The sequence below is a fragment of the Durio zibethinus genome, chromosome 25, assembly GCF_047325235.1.
Source record: "Durio zibethinus cultivar Kanyao isolate XHJ-2024 chromosome 25, ASM4732523v1, whole genome shotgun sequence".
In the NCBI taxonomy this organism is placed as follows: domain Eukaryota; kingdom Viridiplantae; phylum Streptophyta; class Magnoliopsida; order Malvales; family Malvaceae; genus Durio; species Durio zibethinus.
Genome location: NC_143186.1, coordinates 12,627,552 through 12,650,910, shown reverse-complemented (window position 1 = coordinate 12,650,910; position 23,359 = coordinate 12,627,552). Strand labels below are relative to the sequence as shown.

Sequence of the window (23,359 nt, the reverse complement as noted above, 5' to 3'; positions counted from 1 at the left end):
TCAACTCTTTAGTCCCATCAAAGAGATGCTTTTGGTATTTAAATTGATGATTATCATCTAACCATCAACGATGTCCCATATAACAGAACTTCCTACCATTAGGTAACCACATCGAACATGTCTGTGCAGCATAACATGGACAAGCATAACAACCTTTTATACTTCAATCACATAAATTCGTATAAGTAGGAAAATCGTTAATAGTCCATAATAAAGTAGCATGCATATTAAAGTTCTTTTCTTTTAATGCAAGATAGGTTTCAACTCCTTCCCATAATTGCTTTAACTCTTTAATAAGAGGTTGTAAGCAAATGTCTATATCATTACTCAGACTTTTTTTCTCGAGAATTATCATAGATAATATAAATAACTGTTGTTTCATAGCAATCCATGGTGGCAAATTGTAAGGAATCAATACAACTGGCCAAGTACTATAAGAAGTACTCATCATTTTGAACAGGTTGAGTCCATTAGATGCTCGTCCAAGCATAACATTTCAAGGATCAGATGCAAAGTCTAGAAAACCTAGAATGAAATGATTTCTATGCCAAAAAATTTGCATGATGCCTTAATGATTCATCATTCGTCTATTTTTCATGATGTCACCTCATTGAATTTGTAATTTTGGAAAACATAAAGAGTCATTGCAGTCTTGGTATTAATGAAAAATAGCATAAAACTTAACAGGCTTCTTTTTGACACATATCTCATCACCATCCTCATTCAACCTTTCATCGGGGTTTTTGTCCATCCAATGAGAAATACCATACAAATGACAAGATTCTTAATTTTTTCTATCCCCCCAATACAACATGCAATCATTGGGACAACTATGAATTTTCTTATATCCAAGACCTAAATCCTTGATCATCTTCTTTGATTCCTTACAAGATTTAGAGATTTTTGCAAAAGGAAACATTTTTTTCATAAACTTTAATAATAAAGTCAGAGAGTTTTTCATCCATCCACATAAGCATTTCAAGTGAAAAAGATGAACATAGAAAGATAACCTTGAATTTTTTGATCCCTCAAAAAGTTTTTCATTCATATCCTCAAGCAACCTATAAAACTTTGATGCTTCTTTTCTAGGTTGTTAGTCACGTACACCTATCCCAGGTTCATCAAATTCATGTATTTCAATATTGGACTGACTAAATCCTTTATTTTGGGAAAAGATTACGAAAATGTTGGTTATGAATGTTAAAAGCATCTCGCAACATGCCTTCAATGTCATCTGCTATAAAAAGATCATATTGGTGTTGGGGAGCCCTTGAAGTTGAATAAACTCTAGTGGAAGACCTTGATGGTACAGATTCTTCATGAAAATACCAATTAACATATCCTGAAAGAAATCCAATACAAATTAAATGTTCAAAAACAACTTGATGCATTTGCTACTCGTTATTAGCACACTTCACACATGGGCATAATATCATATTATCTTCACTTGCATTCTCAAATGCAAAATTAAGAAAATTTTTCACTCTATCTCTGTACTTTTGACTTAATCTTGACTTTTGCATCCAACTCTTATCCATTTAGTACTTGCTACATTATCAGACCAAATGTATATAAATAATTTATATGAAAATGAACATGTACAATACTTAAGTTTATTATGTTTTAAACAAAAGATAATAACAAGACCAGTACTTATACAAAATGAAAACTCCTTGTTGTGAAGTAATTTATCAGTTACCAGATATTATGAATGTTAAAACTCTGCTGTTAACGTAGACAGTACCCAAGAGTATTTGTAGTTAGGGTTGAAATAAAATGAAAGAAGGTAGGTTTTGGAGAAAATTGTTTACACCAAAAAGAAAATCATGAATTGCAAAAGCTGAACGAATAGTCAAATGAAGTAAAAGCTAAAGTAAATAAGTAATGAATAGTCGAAATAAGGTTCTAAAAGATAATGCTCGAATACTAAAAGCTGAAGGAAAGGGAAAGTACTTGGTCTGGAAAGAGAAATAGTATAATAATGAAAATAAAGCTTGAAGTTGATGATTGGATGCACTAAGTTTGGGAAGATTTTTATTGGACTAAATTATGGAAGACGTTTACTAAGAAAAACTTCTACAATAATTCCATCCTAAATATTTTTTGAATACATTATAGACGTCTTCAACAGAGTCGCAGTATAATTGTTTGGGATTATTAAAAGCATTTATGCCACAAAAAAAGCCATCAATAATTTTGTCTAAATTTTTTGTGTATTTATTGAAGGTATTTTTTACATAATACGCCTTCAATAACTCTTTCATTTTTATCTTACAATATCAGTGAAGATGATTTTCTATAAAAAAACGCCTTTAGTAATTTTTTTTATAAAATTTTTTGGGATTATTAAAGGCGTCTTCTGTTGAAAACGCCTTTAATATTACACAACTTAAATTTTAAGGGGTTATTGAAGGCTTTTATTCCATAAAAACACCTTGACTAATTCGTTTTATTTTTTGAAGCAATTTATTGAAGGTATCTTCTAGTGCAAAATGCTTCCAATATTCCACTACTCAAATTTTAAGACAGATAGTGAAGGTGTTTATTATAGAAAAATGCCATTACTAAATACTTTTATTTTATTTTAAGTACAAACACATTGAATAATTTTCAATTAAAATTATTGGTATTATTAATGGCATCTTCTAGTGAAAAACACCTTTAATAATCGAGAACTTAAAATTTTTAACAATTAGTGAAGGCGTTTATTCTAGAAAAATACCTTCACTAAGTACATTTCATTATGTACATAATTATTAAAGGCATTTTTTTTATAACAACCACCTTCAATGATTTTCGTTTAAAAATTTTTGGATTATTAAAAGCATCTTTTATTGGAAAACGCCTTCAATATACTACTACGGTTATAGAAGGCATTTATTCCATAAAAACGCCTTCAATAATTTCCCTTTAAAAATTTTTAGGATTATTAAAAGTGTTTTCTACTGACAAAGGCATTTAAAAATTCCTTTTAAATTATCTACATAAATATTGAAGGCGTTTCTTAATAATAAATGTCTTCTACAATTTGTTGGGATTATTAAAAGCGTTTATTATTGCAAAACGCCTTCAATATACAGCTACACAAATTTTAACACGATAATTGAATGTGTATATTCAAGAAAAATATCTTTAATAATTCCTTTTAAATTTTGTAGATAATTAGTGAAGACATTTGCAGATAACTAACGCTATCAATAATTTTTTTAAAAAAAAATTTGGGATTATTAAAGATGTCTTCTACTGAAAAATACATTCAATATACCACTATGGTTATAGAAGGCTTTTATTCTAAAAAATACCTTTAATAATTCCTTTAAATTTAGTACATAATTACTGAAAGCATTTGTTAATAACAAACGCCTTCAATAATTTCCCTCTAAAAGATTTTGGAATTAGTAAATGCATCTTCTACTGATGAACGCCTTCAATAATTCTTTTTAAATTATCTTCATAAAAATTAAAGGGGTTTCTTGATAATAAACGCCTTCAATAATTTTTTTTAAAATTTGTTGGGATTATTAAAGATATCTTATACTGTAAAACACCTTCAATATACCACCACATAAATTTTAACACGATTATTGAAGGCGTATATTCAAGAAAAATGCTTTTAATAATTCTTTTTAAATTTTATAGATAATTAGTGAAGGCATTTGCAAATAACAACCGCTTTCAATAATTTTCTTTAAAAAATTTTTGGGGTTATTAAAGGCATCTTTTATTATAAAACGCCTTCAATAATTTGATATAAACTTTTGAAGTCAATAATTATTGAAGGTGTTTTCTACATAATACGCCATCAATAATTCCCTCTATCCTTATCACGGTGATATCAGTGAAGGCATTTTTCTACTCAAAACGCCTTCAATAATTTTTAAGAATTATCAAAGGTATTTTTTGAGGATAAATGCCTTTAATAATTTCGTTGAAAAATTATTTTTTGGATTACTAAAGGTGTCTTTTTTGTAAAAAATGCCTTTAATAATCTCCAATAAAATTTTAAGGGGATTATTAAAGGCATTGTTTCTAGAAAAACACCTTTAATAATAATTTTTATATTCATTTCCCTATCTTGAACATTGGAATCACAAACTGCTAGTACACAGAATGATTAAAAACTACGTTATTCAACCAAACCAAACCCTTAAACACATTTCTATCAGACCATTGGTTTCTTTATCCCTATCGTCACCACCAACCTTTCACAAATCAATTGTGCGCACCTCTCCTTTTATCGATAAGTTTTTTTTTTAGTTTTTTGTATTATTTATAATATTTGATAGAGATTTTTTTTTGGTTCCTTAATATTTACATATGCATTTATATATTTTCATTAACTTCACCGTAAGCATAGCCGTCCAAGCACCTTTCATTGTATGTATGTTGTTTTTATGTAGTACGCCTTAAATATTATGGTTTGTTGAACCTTGTTGTCTAATTTTTTTTGTTGAATGGTATTGTATGATATTAGGGGGCTAAATCGTATGCTAAATGGTTTGCTGAACCTTGTTGTCTGATATTGTATTGCCAAATGGTATTGTATGATATGGGGGGCTGAATCATATGCTGAATGGTTTGCTGAACCTTGTTGTCTGATATTGTTTTACTGAATGGTTTTGTATGATATTGAAGGGCTGAATCGTGTGCTGAATGGTTTGTTGAATGGTGTTTCTAAGTGGTTTGCTAAAGGGTGTGTTTGAGCACATTGCTAATTGGTGTGTTGAATGGTGTTTCTATACGTAGTATGGTATTGGTTGTATTTAATTACGTATAGTGTTAAATTTAGATGATCATATTGTGTAATTCGTATAATTATGATCAAGATTATAGGTATCATGGACTCTGAACAACATCATTCTCCTTCTAATGAACATGCACAAGACACAACTATAGGTCGAAAAAAAAGGGAAGGGGCCCAAATAAACAAATTAAAGTGAGTGACACAAAAATTCATGTTGACTTCAATCAAAGTGGGCAGCCTATGTCTAAAAAAGCTGCCAAGATGGCTACTCATATTGGAGCCATTGTCCGTCATAGGATTTTCATTACGTACACCGATTGGCGACGAGTTCTTGATGATCTAAAGGATGATATATGGCAATCAGTTATGGTATGTTTATTCAACTATTTCATAAAATTTGTTAAAGGATCATTTAATTAAAATTTAATGTGTTTATACTAATTGTGTTAACTAATTTAGGAATGGTTCGATGTCCCAATTGACTGTAAAAAGATTGTGTTGTAATTTATTGAGAAAGAATTCAAAGACTTTAAAAGCAAATTGACAACCCAATATATTTTATCGCTGGCTGGTGAAGGTGATGCATTGGCTGTTCCACCTGCGGCATATGCGATCTCATAAGTGTTAAAGATTGGACAAATTTTGTTCAATATCAGCTTTGAGAAGATTTCTCAGTATGCAAACCCATTACCCAAAAAATTGTTTATAAGTCTTTATGCAATATAGCCTTTGATCTTTATATGTGATTGACGTAATTTCTTGATTTTGTAGAAAATCAAAGAACACCAACGGAACATTCAGGCCAAACAACAATATCACCATCGGACAACAAGAAAGGGATATGCAAATGTAAAGTATGAGCTTGTATGTATTCGCACACTTGTTTTATACTCATTAATGAATATTTATGAACATTCATTTCATACATTCTGATTCTTTTATTACGATAATTTAATAGGAATCAGCGAGCTCTAGCATAGAAGTTTCCAGATGGGATGTTTGGAAACAAGGACATCTAAGGAATGATGGATCCTTTGTAGATGAAACAACCAAGGAAATGGCAAAAAAAATTGTATGTATAACTACTTTTTTAATATAATGTATGGTTGGCATTGTGGTTGTATGCATAAGTGTATACTAGCTTGTATAGATTTGTTATTACAGCCCATCTTATTATTATCTTTCAGGATGATTATGTTGCCAAGGTCAAATCTGGTGAACTGGTAACCCAGTATGGCAAACATCCTTTGTCTTTAGCATTAGGTGCTAAAGAAAGGCTTGGTCGGGTTCATGGAGTTGGTAAATTTTTCTTGCAATCAAAGTTTTTTGGTAATCAACAAAAAACCCTGCAAATGAAAATTGCATAATATGAAGCAATCATTAAGCAACAACAGCAATGAATTGATGACCAAGAGCAATGCCTCAATGAGTAACAGCAAAGACTCACTGTTTTGGAGTCCATGTTGGCAGTAATACAACATAACATGCTAGTACACCAGTCTGACAGCATCATCTCTATAGGAAAAGCTTTCGTTGCAAGAAAAGAAGCGAACTCATCTTTCGCTACCACCCAAGAAGTATGATATTATTTATAATTTTAATATTAATTTGTTTATTATATTGATTGATTTGGTTTTAATACTTATATTTTATTAAATATTGTAGCAGGATGTTCGGACTTATAGTATGACCCTTGTTCAGGCTCCTATGGATGAGTTATCCAAATATTCGCTAGAGCATTTATTCGGAGGAAACTTCATAACCATTGAGTCTGAAAAAAAGTTATTTGATAAATCATCATTTTCTTTCATTGGTGTGAAGGAGGTTAAAGAATTTTGTGAACTTGATGAATTATCAGCTGCTAATATCGTTACTTATATGAGGTTAGCTTATAAATACAAATATGCACATTCAATATGTAGTAATATATATTAGGGTGTAATACTAACTAGTAGTGTTGATTGTTATCATCCAGCTTCCTATATAGAGAGCTCAAGGAGAGATAGTTGACCAACAGATTTAGATTCATTGACCCCAACTTCATTAGTGAGCAGAGTGGCACAATTGTTTATTGTGCTAATCATGTGATCCTACGCATGAAAAAATCGACTCATTATTATTTGCTCTCGTATAATGCACAATAAGCTATATTCCAACTTTAATTACTCCAACCTTACCCAAATCTGATCTGATGCGTAATCTGAGTATATCATTATTATTATTTTGTAGTCGTCATTGAGTGCTTATTATGATTGACACCAAATCCTTAACGCCATACTTACTTAATTTAGTTAATCCAATGGCAATGCCTAACCCCGATATTCAAACTTTTATAAAGAGGTATTACACTTTATTATATTATATATCTTCTGTTTCTTCATAAGTAATTTTTTTTCTTTTCAATTTAGGGTAACATCTATATTCACTAAAAAGATAAAGAAACTGAAAATGGGTGTCATTACCGGTAAATGTGAAATATATTCTTTTATGCTGAGTTTGTGTAGATAAATATTTTCTAAACCCATTCAATTTAATTTTCAAGTATCTCGTCAACTTGGTAATACTAAATGTGGATATTATGTCCTTCATTTTATGCGAGAGATCGTGTTACATGATTTTATGACCACACCATTCAAGGTTAGTATAAATTTCATAAACTCGTTATATCTTCAAAAAAAAAAAAAGGTACATTATGTTCTCATTTCTTAGCATTTACTTTTGATTTTTTTTTTTTTAGTAAGAGAGTAAAGAAAGCTTCACGGAAGAAGAACTGGATGAAGTCCGTAAAGAATGGTGTGATTATGCATTATCATTTATCAATGTTGATAAACCTTCAGGTTAAACATTGTTGGTTGAATGTAAATATATAAGGAACAAATTGTTATAATGTTTTGAACATACCATGTTAAATGGAAACTTTAAGTTTGTACATTATGGTATTGGTTTAATATTATTGTTATACTTAATATGAATACACTATGTCTACTTAATAAATTATTAAGTATGATTATTTCAGAAAAGTATATTAATATGGCAACGTTATCAGTTTTAATTTTGGATGTGCGGTCAATTTATTGAAATACAACAATGTTCATTATGTAAATTCCAAAATTTAATTCATAGTATCACATATATAAACCAAATGTTTTCTAGGCATTAATATACAACTGGCAGCAAACGTTTTTTTGGGCATAAACCTACAATTGACTTGACATATACAACATCAAATATGTTTTTTTGATGGGATTAATGAAGACATTTTTAGTAAGAAAATGCCTTGAATCATCCTTAATAGAAAATTTTGAAGGCATTTTTAACCAAAACCACCTTCAATAATCACTCAAAATATTTATTGTATGTAATATTAAAGGCATGTTGGGCACAAAACGCCTTCAAGAATCCATCGGGTCTTTTTTGTATGAATTATTGAAGGCATTTTAAAAAAACACATTCAATAATACCAACAAAAAATTAATCGAATGGATTATGAAGGGCGTTTTCCTATAGGTAACGCCTTGAATAATCCCTAACAAAATGTTATTGAAGGCATTTTTGGATATAATCACCTTCAACAATCCGACCATTAAAATTTATTTTCTAGAATATTAAAGGTATTTTTTTACCAAAACTGCCTTCAATAATCTCTTAAAAAATTTATTGTGTGGAATATTAAAGGCGCTTTAGGCAAAAAACACCTTTAAGAATTTATCTCATCTTTTTTGTATAAATTATTGAAGGCGTTTTAAAAAACCACCTTCAATAGTACCAACTAAAAATTAATCGAATAGATTATGAAGGGCGTTTTCCTACGAGTAACCTAACAAAATGTTATTGAATGTGTTTTTGGATATAACCGCCTTCAATAATCTGACAATTAAAATTTATCATCTGGAATATTAATGGCATTTTGAACAAAAAACGCCTTCAAGCATCTATTCAAACTTTTGTCCATAGATTATTGATAGCGTTTTTGACAAAAATCACCTTTAATAATCACAAAAAAAATTTATTGATTGGATTATAGAAGGCGAGTTCGACCAAAAATGCCTTCAAAAATCTACTTCATATTTTTCCTATAGATTATTAAGAGTGTTTCTCTATGAAAAACGCCTTCAATATTCTCTGCAAAATTTTTTAAAGCAATTGGTGAAGGTGTTTTTGTCAAGAAAACTCCTAGAATAATCAATTACAAATAATCTCTGCAAAAACCCCAAAAAAGCTAAAGGGAGGGATCGAACCTACAACTTTATGGTTAACATCCGTATGATCCAAACATTTTGATATAATATTTATTGAAGGCATTTTTGAACAAAAACCACTTCAATAAGCCTGTGAAATTTTTTGGTCCAATTATTAAAGGTGTTTCTTGTAGAAAACGTCTTCAATAATGTCATACAATTTTTTATTAAGTGTTTATTGAAGGCGTTGTCTGTCAAAAACACGCCTTTAGTATTCACTGAAATTTTTAAGGCAGGATTATTTAAGGCGTTTTAGTTAAGAAACGCCACTAATATCAAGTCTTGGGTGGCGTTTATAAGTAACAACGCTGTTATTTGAATATTTAATGGTTTTTTTATAATAAACGCCTTAAGTTTTATAAAAACACGGAAGCTAGCAGTGTTTGTAAGTGAAAGGCTGCTACAAAACTGCTGCTAATACGCCATTTTGTTGTAGTGAGGCAATTTTGTGAAATCATCGGTTATCCACTGATTCTGCTAGTAAATTTGTTGTATTTTGACAATGAACTAAGTGTTGGGAAAAATAACACCCACACGCAGTAACCACACACAAAATAGCAAGCTCAAATCAAGAATAAGAACATACAAATATATTTGGTTTGGCCCAACTCAAAATGGCCTACTCCAAACACAATCCACTAACAAATAAATCTTTACAACTGTGAGACTTTTAGAATGAGAAAAGTCTCATAAAGCTCCTTACTCAAAACTTAACCCAAAACCCAATTACACCCTTTAATAGCCTACTCACTTAGCTATTCTTTTGGTGTCTAACTCTCTGGGATTACCAAACTAAAAACAAAACATCTTATTTATAAGGGTAAAACCCTTTATACCTTTACTAAACTCTCAATGTGAGATACAAGACAAAATCAAACTCACTTAACTTTCAATGTGGCATTCTGAGATTCAAGGCAAATCCCAACAAATCCTCCCTTGATTTGAATCTCCAAACACTTCAACAGTATCTGCAAAGCTAACACGCTTACCTTTCTTCTTTTCGTTCATCACAAGCATCTCAACAACCGAGCCTCCATCAAACATGTACAAATGATTATTGACCCTATTCCCTTGTAGAATCACACTACCATTCTTGTACACTTTCAACCAATCATTACTACCATAATATGTGTACCCTCGAGAAGCTAACTCACCCAAAGTAATCAAATTATAGTGACAACTTGGTACATATCTTACATGACGAAGTGTCCTAATAACACCATTGTGAGATCTAAGGCGAACACTCCCAATGCCTTGAATCTGCACCTTTTTTTTGTTAGCAACTATAATATCTCCATACTTTTCATTCTCATCCAACTCCACAAAGCAACTCCTATCATTGCAAACATGAACTATAGTAGCTAAATCTAAAACTCAACCTTTATCACTTTTCAAAGTCTGAGTCTCATCCACACAAGTTGTCAAAACAACATCATCATCGTGAAACATAACAGCAGCAGTATCACTCTTTTTTTCATCTAATTTTTTCTCATCATTCGCCCTTTTGAAAGCAACCATATCCCTTCTCAGCTTCCTGCAGTGCACTTGGATATGTCCTTTCTCACCACAATAATAACATTCTACATCACTGTAATATCTGTCTCTTGACTTGGATCTCCCTCTTGATTCATCAATCCTCTTTTGAGTCCTCTCTCGATCAAAACCCTCTACAGCTAGTGTACTCCCCTTAGGTGATGAGCTCTGAGCTCCCATAAATCTATCATTCTCACGTAACAAGGCAGTCACATCATCCAACTTCAAAGTAGACCTGCCTACCAACACTGTCTGAACTAAAGGCCTATAAGACTTGGGCAAAAATGACAGCAAAATTAAAGCCTTCTCTTCATCTTTTAACTCATCAACAGAAATCACTAGCAATTGAGAAACTAATCTATTAAACTCATTCAAGTGATTATGAAAACTCATACCTTCTTTCATCTTCAGAGAATACAGATCCATCTTCAAACATAATCTATTAGTCAATGACTTCGAAGCATAAATACCTTCAAGCTTATCCCATAAACTTTTCAGAATATTCTCAGTCAACACATTGTATTTTACTTCTGGAGCTAACGCCAATCTAATAGTACTAACAGCCTTCTTCTGAATCCTATTCCAATTAGCATCAGACATTCCCTCAGGCTTACTACTGTCTAATGCTTGATCCAACCCTTGTTGTACTAACAAATCTTGAATCATACTTTGCCATAACATAAAATTACTCTTTCCATCAAATAACGGAATCTCAAACTTAGGCATAGGCATACCAGACATACCTTCTTCAAACATCTTGAAACACTGCTTCACGATCTCTTTGACCCACGAACCTTAAACCTCGAACCTCACTCTGATACCACTTGTTGGGAAAAATAAAACCCACACGCAGCAACCACACACAAAATAGCAAGCTCAAATCAAGAATAAGAACATACATATATATTTGGTTCGGCCCAACTCAAAATGGCCTACTCCAAACACAATCCACTAACAAATAAATCTTTACAACTGTGAGACTTTTAGAATGAGAAAAGTCTCATAAAACTCCTTACTCAAAACTTAACCCAAAACCCAATTACACCCTTTAATAGCCTATTCACTTAGCTATTCTCTTGGTGTCTAACTCTCTGGGATTACCAAACTAAAAACAAAACATCTTATTTATAAGGGTAAAACCCTTTATACCTTTACTAAACTCCGAAGTGGGATAAAAGACAAAATCAAACTCACTTAACTTTCAATGTAGGATTTTGAGATTCAAGGCAAATCCCAACACTAAGCACCAGTCAAAATGCAGTCACCTACGGGCTAAGCACTTGGGAATCAGTCTGAATATTTTAAAAGGGAGAGACATATAAGCGTAAGCTTGTATAAAGAATAATGTTGAATAAAACTATCATTAGTCAACCATTTCAAGTAGTTATTAATATTTAGTAGTTGTGAGCTTTTTATACCCCAGCACTTTTCTATCAGATATTTAGTTCGAAGAAAAACAGGGGATTGTCATATTCTATCAGATCTTTGGAAAGCTGTAATTGAACCACAAATGATTGTTTTCCTTGGTTAAAAAGATTTGAAGAAAATGAAACAAAAAATCATTCAAAATTTTAAGACAGCGCTCACTAACTTTATTGAAGATAACAATGCGCAAAAGAAGTTGCATATCATAGTTATAGGGAAGCACTGTAGAATTTATGGAGTAATATTACAACAGAAACTAGTTACTATAATCCAACAAACCGGAAACAAAGAGTAGCCTCAAACACAACGATGTTTAACGTATAACAATATAGGATATCCCACCAGACTTGAAAAATCTTCCTTCTTGAATTCTTGTCAAGAATATCCCATTTGCCAATCTGTTAGAAATTGGTCTCCCTTGGAGTATCCTTACTGCAACACATGAAATCTGGTAATAATTGTTAAAACTTGTTAGAGAAATTAAGATCTTGACTTTGAGATTAATTCCTCTAATCTTGTAGAAAAAAAGGGCACATGTTTTTTGTTAGAAATATCAAAACTCACCTAAGAGCATTAGTTGTGTTGTTTTCTTCCTCCACTTCTTCGGGTTTTCCCTGCAACATATTTTTGCTGAACTCTCTCAATGATCCTAATGAACCACCATGGTTTTCCAGTTGTGAATACAATGTATCCCATGCTCAATCCGAACACCAATCCACATCCATAACCCATCAGCATAGCAAATTTCCAACTGAATGCTCTTGTTGTCGGTGTTGGCTTCAATTTCCCATCATTACTGCAACTCCTTGACAATGGGAATCCACATAAACCCAAATTCCCAATGTAAGAATCATTTCCAAAAGTATCAAATTGATTGCCTTGAGGAATAGGTCCAATGAGATAATTATGAGAAAGGTTTAGCACCTCTAAAAATACAAGATTTTTTAGTTGTGCTGGAATTTCTCCTTCGAGCTTGTTCGTTGAGAGATCCAATGATTCAAGCTCTGACAAATCACCTAAAGATGATGGGATAGGACCTGTTAAACTATTGTGAGAGAGGTTGAGGACTATAAGTGAATGAAGTTCACCAAGTGCCTTAGGAATTTCCCCGATGAATTGATTTTTTGAGAAGTCAATTGCCGTCAAAGTGGTTAATATTTCCTGAAATTCTGTTTCCAACCCTTTTGCTGTAAAAGATACACTTTGACCATAATACACCAATCCATCAGCCGATGCATCGACCATGTACTCTGGGTTAACTTTCTTTTCACACCTTTCCCTTATGGCATGCAAATTTTCAAAAAATTTCATTGGTAAGTATCCACTGAAATGATTATGAGAAAGATCAATGACACGCAAATGAGTGAAGGAAAATGTAACTTCGGAGTTATCTATGTGACCATATAATCTATTCGATCTCAAGACAAGAACTTGTAGGTGATCCAAGTTTCCTAACCAATTTGGAAAAGTGTCACTTAAGTCGTTCTTCCCCACATCGAGAAATTCCAAGTCTTTGCAATTACCCAAAGATCGTGGTAATGATCCTTCTAAGTGGTTGTTGTTGATCTCTAACCTTTTCAAAGAACAACCTTTAGCAAAATTTTCAGGTAATTTACCATGAAAATTATTCTTCCGTAGATCAATGTATATGAGAGAGCTCAAGTTTCCAATACATTTTGGAATAGTTCCACCCAAATTATTCTTAAACAAATTGAGACCTAGAAGGGAACTCAAGTTGCAAATTGAGGAAGGCATTTCTCCAACTAAATTATTCTCTGAAACACATAACCAATGCAATGAAGGTGGTGGAGTCGGAATTCGTCCTTGAAGAAAATAAGGAATAAATCTAGGTTAAGAGTTTGATGATTATATTGAATTAAAAAAATGCAAATAAACTATGTTTGTGATGTAACACATGAAAATAAAATGCATATGTCAACCAAGAAAAATGATAGGTACTTTACCCCACAACATCTTGCCGTGTCTAAGTGCGTGGCTGCACTATCTATCTGACAACCATAAGTTGAATTATAAAATTCTATTGGTACGTTCGTAACAATATTGGAGCACACTATGAAAAAGGTAATCCCTCCATCTGTCTCTGTCCGATTCTCACAAATTCTGTCTCTATATGATTTTCACAAAAACAAAAAGAAAGATTTTTGAGTTTATTGTATTTTATATTAAAATTTTAAATTTTTTTATAAAGTTAGTGTATATATGTTTTTAATGTCAAAAGTAAAAAAAAAAAATCATGAAAATGATTTTCAAATATATATATAAAATAACATAAACATAAGTAAGAAAATATTTCGGTGTTCAAAAAGAAAAAGAAACGGCAAATGGTGTTAGGACATTAAAAAAAATTGTACTAAAAGGGAGACACTAACAATTATGTGATCTTGTGGTAGAATATTAAATTCTTAATTTTAATGTTTTAGCAATCTCAAGAGCACAGGTTTAATAAAAAAAAAATCTAAAAATATATTATATATAATTATTGTACCATAATTAACCAATTATAATTTAATATTGTGCAGGGTCCATAAAAAGTTATGTAAACCCTACATTTTTAAGTGGTGAATCTCTATATAAATTTTATTATGAGTATCAAATTGTAGTATTGTAATAAAGAGAATTATGAGTAAAATGCTTCGACAGTCTCAAGTATTAAAAAAAAAAAAAAAAAGGAGAATGAATTTCTTGATGGTTTTGTAAAATCAAAGGTTACTAGAACACAAAACCTTATATACCGGTTTAATTAGATTTCTTTCCTGAGCTATCTTCTCTTGCCATAATGTTTCCAGAGATCTTATTTGATGGCTTGAAATTTACAATCAAGCTAATCTTTGTAGAAGCCACGTTCCTAAGAACTACAGCCAGCAAAGAATTTTACTAGCCTTTGACTAATCGTAACCAAGTTTTTTCTTTTTTGGTGGGAGAGAGTTTGAAGTGCTCATAGAAAGGTTGGTGTGTATTGGGATTTTGTGTTCTTTGGAAGTTGTCTCTACTTTAGTAAATTTGGGTATATTTATAGTGCAGTTTGCAGCTCCTCTTTTGCCCGTGGATGTAGATCTTTCAAGGGCATAATCATGTAAATTTTGTATCTCCTCTTTTATTTTTCCCTCACTTTGTTATTTGCTACCTTGTTTTGGTATTTTTACATTGGCTATCTTGTTTTGGTATTTTCATATTGGCATTTTAATCTTCTGATCCTCAACACACAGATCTTATTTCGGTTGCTGCTCCATCCTTACTGAAAATGTTCTAGTGGAACCTTGTCTATTTCGTCTCTTGTATGCTCAACTGATATGGAATTAGTTGCGAGTGTTGTCACTTGTTTATAGTGGTTCTTTTTTCTAGTTTGTGTGGGTACCATTTTTGGGGCATTAATGTTTTGTTTCTCCGGATTCACTGTTCCTTCTCTTGTTATTTAGTTTATTTGGTCTTGTATCCAAGTTTCTTTTGCTAGAAACTTTGGTTTTGCTTCATCGAAACCCACGTTCCGACTCGATACAATCTCATGATCGTAGTTTTTTTTTTTTTAATATTTTTTCTTCTTTTTTTCTTACCTTCTTTTATATTGTATTTTTATCTTACTTACGTGATTTTTTTATTGTTTTTAATAATTATATCTCTAGGATTTATTCTGTCATATATTTAGGAAACTTAGATATTTAAATCGGATCCATTACCATAGAATTCATGAGTTAGTTAAAGAAAAAAAATAATAAGATATTTCTAAAAATAAAAATAAATGTATAAATCTCTTAAAAAATTTAAAACCATAATAAGCAAATGATTACTTAAAGAGAATTAAAAAATAAAAAATGGTTTGTTTTTAGATGGAGAATTTATAAAAAAAAAAAAAAAGGTTTTGTTTCCAGAACGGTGGAAATTTTAAATATTTCCAAAATAGTTTTAATTTTTATAAAAAAATCTTATTTAAAATATTTTCAAATTGGTGGAAGTTTTCAAACAACCTTTCATTTTTAATATTTCCAAAATGGTCGAAGACCGTATTTTAAACATTCATAGAATGATGGAAATTTCAAATATTTTTAGAATGGTGGAAATTTCAAATATTTCCAAAATGGTTTTAATTTCTACACAAAATCTTATTTTAAATATTTTTAAAACGGTAGAAATTTTCAGACAAAATTTTATTTTTAATATTTCCAAAACGGTGGAAGATCACATTTTAAACATTTCTAGAATGGTGAAATTTTTAAATATTTCCAAAATGATGGAAGTTTTCATAGAAAATTTCACTTTCGATATTTTCAGAATTTTTAAAAATAATAGGATAATAAAAATGTAACTCAAAAAGAAAATATGAAGGTTATTCTTGTAAGAAGTTTTAAATTTTATCAGAATAGTGACAAAGTTAGATAAAAATTTAATAATGATAATTGTTATTTATTTTCAAACATAGTAAAATAGAAATGATAAATTTTAGAAATAATGATACACTGAACCCGTTAGAAATTCTGATAAATCAAGAATTGTCAATTTTCTCATAAGTCTCTTGTGAAAAGTATTTTTAAATATTTTTAAAATGGTAAAAATTTTAAATATATCTTAATAAAATTAAAAGTTAGAGTAAAAGAAAACTGTATAAATGATTAGATAAAAATAATAATAAAATCCTATGACAGAACCATTTCAAAAGAGCAAATAGATCTCTTGAATACTTTTGAAATGAAAAAAATATCTTAAAGATTATGTCAAAATAATAGAAAAAACTTAAAATCTTTTTCAATGTTTTAAATATCAAAATTAAGAAAAAAAGACCAATTAGCTAAGACCCTTTAGGATGATTTAAAATATCTTTAAGATATGTGTTATAAGGATACTATAAACTTTTTTCTATGTAATCAAACTTTCAAATTTAATTATGAGATGCAAATCAGAATTTATTTTTTTAGGAACACTCAATCAAAATTAATACCTCTTTAAAAAGATAAATTCATTAAGTAATCAATCACATTTATATAAAAAAAATCGATAACGACTCTTAAAGTTATGTCTAATAGATAAATTCACGAACTTATATGTTATAATAATTATTTTTAATTATTTTTAAGTCTAATTTTACTTCGATTGTAATCCAACAAACGAAACCTAATTTAACAAAGTACTCTCCACTCAAAAATTGTTAAACTATTACCTTAGACAAATAATTGAAGTAACTTCATTTCAATTACTTAAAAAAGATTGCAGATCAATATGTATAAATCGGATATAAATTAAAGAGGAAAAAAGATGATATTATACCTGTCAAGTTGTTATGGGCAACATCGAGACGCTTAAGAGAAGTCAGGCTTCCAACAATAGAAGGAACTTCACCTGAAAAATAGAATTAAATCCTTGTTATTTAAATCGCAGTAAATTGTAATTATTACTCATTATGATTAATCTCAAATTTATAGCTCAAAGGTAAAGCTTAATTAGAAAGTGGTTTATAAGTGAAAGTTTTAAAGTTTTTGACATAAAATTATTAAATCAAAATCTAAATTGGCAAGAAAAAAAAACTGAAGTTACGAATCGATAAAGTTTCAATTATAATTATCAGGTTAAGTCATTTTCATTTTAAGTACACCAAATTAAGCAAGGGCGGTCTTTTAACTTACCGATCAAAAGTGTTGGACTCTAATAATTAAGGTTTAATTTTTGGCAATTTCAATTATCCAAAAAAGAAATGCTTACCGGTCAAGTTGTTCCAGCCGACATCCAATACCTTCAGCGAAGTCAAATTGCAAACTTCTACAGGCAGAGTCCCCTCTAACTGATTATTAACCAGGTATACATATTTTAACTCTTTGCATTTGAACAAACTTGTTGGAATTCTTCCAGAAATTTGACTCCCACCCAAATAAAGTACTTGTAAATTAGGAAGGTGATCAAATGTATCGGATGAGAGATGACCAGTTGAGAGCTTGTTGAATCCAAGATCCATTACTTGCAATGAAGAAATGTTGAAGAGTGATGAAGGAATGGAACCTGAAAATTTATCATTGTTATCTAAATCAAAGATGTTAATAAAATTAGTCTATGTGAAACATAAAAAAGTAAGAGATTTCATTCTTTTAAAAAAATGGTAAATATAAAAGTGAGAGAGTACTACGTACTTTCAAATACATTAAGGCTGAAATTTTCAGATAATGTGACCAAATGTCTAAGACATTATAAAGCATTAATGATTAGGATTCAATTCTTAATTAATAATATCAATTAGTAAAAGAAAAAAATGCTTATCGTTCAAGTTGCTCCAACCGATATCCAATAACTTAAGCGAAGTCAAATTGCCTACTTCTAAAGGCACAGTTCCCTCCAATTGATTACAAATCAAGTATATATATTCTAACTGTTTTCATTGAATAAACTAGCTTGTTGGAATTCTTCCAGAAATTTGATTCCCACTTAAATCAAGCCATTGTAAATTAGGAAGGTGATCAAATTTATCTAGTGAGGGATGGCCAGCTGAGAGCTCGTTATGTTAGGATGCTTAAATCGTATGAAATGGTAATTGTTAGAGGCTTTTAATATTTAAAGGGCAAAATGAACTGTTTCCTCCAAAGTACAAGTCAACTAATAAGTAAGAGCCAATGTGTCGAGTCAACCTGAAATTTCGAGCTCACATTAGCTCGGCCACCTTAACAACTCACCTGCACATGTAAGTCCTAACTTGTAATCCCCAAGTGGATAGTAAGCTACCAACTCAGCTCAAGCTTACAAGGTCGACCTTAGTCCCCCTACATCGACCTCGGGCCCCATAAACCCAAGATCCCCCATCATATAGGTATAAATAGCCTCATCTGAGTACTCATTAATCATCTAGAATTCTTAGCTTTCACACTTACATTTTCACTTTGTCCTCATTCCCATTCCTTGACCAAGCACTATTTTGAGTATTGAAACACAAATGCAGAAATAATTTTCAGCCTTTGTCATTTACTAGTTTCTCTTTTTTATGTTTTTAGGGTTTTACCCCTCGTGAACAGCTTGACACAAATATTTTGGCATGCCAAGTAAGGGCATTTTAAGTTAGCCAAGCTATAATGGCACCAAGAAAGAAAGTAGTTGAGGAAAGAAAACTTGTTGCTGTTGGAACTGACACTCACCCTAGCCAACTAAAGAAGGTAGAGACAATGGAGAAGGGATTTCAAAAGAAGAGATCAAGGAGAACAGATAGGAAAGAACCGAGAAAAGAGAAGAATGGGAAGTAACTGAGGTGATGATGGCTACATGCTTGATTCAATGGAAGATAAAGGAAATAATGTGGATAACAAACCTATCACAAGAATCATCAATGTGATTACTTGTGGAAACTCGACATTGGCTAAGAAAAAGTTCAACTAAGGAACCATTATGGCCATTAGGTCTTTAGCCAAAAAGCAAAAATGTTAGAAGGATGATCAGATTTCCTTCGGTTTGGAAGATTTGGAAGGAAAGGAATCTAGTTTTCACATGATGATGCTATTGTCATTCAGGTCATGATCTATAACCATGGGGTAAGGAGGATCTTATTTGACAACAGGAGTTCAACCAATATCTTGTCCTACTTAACAATACTAAGGATAAGGATAGTTGAAAAGATGTTAAAATCGTTTATCACCACTCTGATCAGCTTTAGGAACAAATAGGTGCTAGTAAAGGAAACAATCAAACTGCCAATCACCTTGGCCATTGAGTTGAGAAATGTCACCTTGGTTATAAAGTTTATGGTAGTGAATATCCCATCAGCATACAATATGATATTGGGCCAACCAAGTTAGTTTGTTATGAGAATTATTAGCTTAGCTCCTCATCTTAAGATCAAGTTTCCTACCTTTAAAAAGGCTAGAGAGGTTCAAGAAAACCATTTCATAACTAGGCAATGCTATGTAATGACCATGAACAAAAGGTCAAGAAACAGACTGACGGCTCAACTAAGGTCGAGGAATCCCAAGACAAAGAAGAGCTAAAGGTCAAGGTTAAGGAAGTTTAAGATATGAAAAAAAAAAACTAGGGTAAAAAGATTAGCCAAACTGAAAAGAAACAAGAAACACTCTCTTAAGAACCAGCACCAAGTTTTTAAACTCATCAACTGTAAATATCTTTTAAAAGATTTTTTGAAAATTTTTTAATGTTGCACTCTTAAGCCAGCACATATGTCATTTCATTTGAACCAAGCACTTATGCTGGTCTCATAAATACAAATGATCATATTTACTGAAATGATCAGCTTATCCCCATATGAATGTATTATTCTATCAAACAAATTAATTATGATAATACTTACATCAGGATTCATCATTCTCACAGGAAACAATTATTACCAAAGTGAACAAAAAGAAATCATTGATCAAAGGCTCAAAATTGATATTAGTTAAACAAAACTGGCAAAAAGCCTTGTACTTGTGCCATTCTCTAAAAATTACACAAATAAATGTATGCAAAAAAAAGTCAAGCTTAACCATAAAAAACAACTAATATGACTACTGAGGAAAAATACCTATCTACTTGCATGGATCCCATTGAATATGCCAAGGATTAATCCCGCGATGATGGTTTATAGCCTACATACTAACCTAAACATAAAGCTAGTTCATAAAAAAAGGAAAAGCTTTGCTCTTGAAAGGCAATAAGCCATTGAAGATGAGGTCGACAAGCTGCTAAAGACTAATTTCATCAAGGAAACATACAAACCTGAATGGCTAACTAATGTTTTCATGGTGAAAAAGCATAGTGGGAAGAGAATAATGTGCTTCAACTTCATTGATCTCAATATAGCTTGCCTACAGAACAACTTTTCTTTATTGAACATAAATTGGTTAGTAGATGACATTGCCAAGCATGTTATATGTTTCGTAGTTGATAAGGGAAAGACTGCCTTTGTTACAAACATAGATCAGTTAGCAGATGACATTGCCAAACATGCTACTCAGTTTCATGGATGCATAGTCAAGTTATAAATAGATCAAGATTTTGAAGGAAATTAAGGAAAAGACTACCTTTTCTATGTAGAAAAGGCTTATACTGTTATAAGGTAATGCCATTCGACTTGAAAATACAAGGATGACCTACCAAAGGCTGGTCAATAAAATGTTTAAAGACTAGATCGGCTGAAATGTAAAAGTGTATGTTTACAACATGATATGAAAAAAAAAAGCCTGGTTAAGCACTTGAAAGATTTGAAAAAAATTTTTGACACACTCAGAAAGTATGACATAAGGCTTAGCCTAAATAAATGTGCCTTTAGTGTCCCATTGTGCAAGTTTATTAAGTCTATGATCAACTAGTGGGGAATAGAGATGAACCCAAAAAAGGTTTAGGCTATCTTAAATATGAAAGTATTGACCTCCGTGAAAGAGATGCAAAGGCTAAAAGAAAGAGTTGTTGCCTGAGTAGATTTATGTTGAGGTTGGTAGATTTGTGCCGATCATTTTTGTAGACACCTAATTTGGTCCAAGCTCGAATCAATTGGGCCTGGTCCAAATGGGACAAGATGGCCTATTTTATTTTTATTATTTATTTGTTTATCTATTAATATATTTTTTATTACTTATCCATTAATATATTTTTTATTATTTATCTATTAATGTATATTTTTTATATTTATCTATTATTATTATTATTGGTTTATCTGTTCTGAATTTTATTTTAATTATTATTTTATATATATAATTTTTGGTTATAGAAGGAAGTTTTGCTATGAATTAGGGGGCTGAAAGAGTTTGAATTGGATTCAAAGAATGAATCCAAATCCCAGAAGGAATTGGGATTGATCAAAACTCTTCTGATCAATCCCTATAAATAGGTGCTGAAACATACAGCAAGAGGACACAGAAACAACACAGAAAGCAAATAGTGGTAAAAAGTATTCGGGTGTGTTAGAAACAATTTTAGGAATTTGTGGGAATTTTTTTTATAATTTTTGGCATTTTTTTTCCGAAAAAATTTCCAAATTTCGTTGAATTTTTCAACGAAATTCAAGTTTTTCGGCTACTTTTTTAGCAAAAACCTCAGTTTTTGACGGAGAAACCCAAAAATTGGTGAGCCCTCCACCAATGTTCTTCGCAGATAGAGAGAAGAAGGAGAAAAAAAAGAGGAAAAAGAGAAGGAGAAAGGAGCATCTGCTGAAAGGCTGAGTTTTTAGCCTTAAATACCCTACTAAAATGACGTCATTTTGGCGTTAGTAAACCCAGAAGGTCCGCGCATTTCTGTTTGGGCTGACCCGACCCGTACGTAACCCGCGTCTAACCCAAATCAGCCATTCCCTATTGAGTCGAGCCATACCCCAAACCGTTCCATTCTAGCCCCATTTTGTGCCTCGAGCCAAGCCAATTCAAGCTGCAGAGCCGAGCTACGTTAAGGTTTTTTTTTCATTTATTTATTTATTATTATTATTATTTTAAATTAGAATTATCTAATATTCTTTTATTTTTATTTTTATTTTTATTTTTCTTTCTTTTCAATGATTTTTCTAAAATAAAATTTTCAAAAAAAATGTTTTTGAAAAAGTTGAAAGTATCAATTTTCCTTGAAAATAAAATTTTTTAAAAATATTTTTGGAAAAAGTTGAAAGTATTAATTTTTCTTGAAAATAAATTTTTTTTTTAAAAAATATTTTTAAGGGAAAGTTGAAAGTATCAATTTCCCTGAAAATAAAAAAATATATTTTAAAAAAATATTTTTAGGGAAAGTTGAAAGTATCAATTTTCCTGAAAATAAAAAAAGTTTTTTAAAAAAATATTTTGAGAAAAAGTTGAAAGTATCAATTCTCTTTGAAAATAAAAAGGTTTAAAAAATATATTTTTAGGAAAAATTTGAAAGTATAAATTTTCCTTAAAATTAAAATTTCAAAAAAAAATATTTTGAGGAAAGTTGAAAGTATCAATTTTTTTTAAAAATAAAAATTTCTAAAATAAAATTTTCTAAAAATACATTTTGGGAAAAAGTTGAAAGTATCAATTTTCTTTAGAATTAAAATTTCAAAAGAAAAAATATATATTTTAAAGAAAAGTTGAAAGTATCAATTTTCCTTAAAATAAAAACTTCTAAATGCTTTAAGGAAAAATTGAAAGTATCAATTTTCTTTCTGTAAAAACAATGGGTTTTTTATAAAATGAAAAGAAAAAGATTTATATCAAAAGGTGAATCATTATTCTTCTTTTTTTTTGTTTTATTTTATTTTATTTCTTTTTTCCTTTTCTTTCTTAAATTTTTTTTAATGTTAAATAATCCGGCGACGGAGTCTCTGCAAGTGAAATAGTAGTTTTTTTGCATACTCTTAAGGTGAAGGGATTTTTCTTAATTTTCTGCAAAAAGTATTAGAGTCAATTAAGAATAATTTTCAATAATTAATTACTTGGTAAAAGGCTTTTTGGATAATATGAAATTAAGCTGGTACTATCTTTTGATGGTCGTTGTGAGG

At 30.7% G+C, this 23,359-nt stretch overlaps 1 protein-coding gene across 1 annotated transcript in view; it reads right to left on the bottom strand.

The window, feature by feature from the left end:
- Positions 1–12,143: 12,143 nt before the first annotated feature.
- LOC111276297 (uncharacterized) overlaps positions 12,144–23,359 on the bottom strand; it is a 28,006-nt gene continuing 16,790 nt past the window's right edge. Inside the window, 5 exon segments of the mRNA XM_089754362.1 lie at positions 12,144–12,388; positions 12,505–13,703; positions 17,218–17,289; positions 17,650–17,943; positions 18,217–18,405. Coding sequence (XP_089610488.1) covers positions 12,514–13,703; positions 17,218–17,289; positions 17,650–17,943; positions 18,217–18,405 — 1,745 coding nt within the window. The 3' untranslated portion in view covers positions 12,144–12,388; positions 12,505–12,513.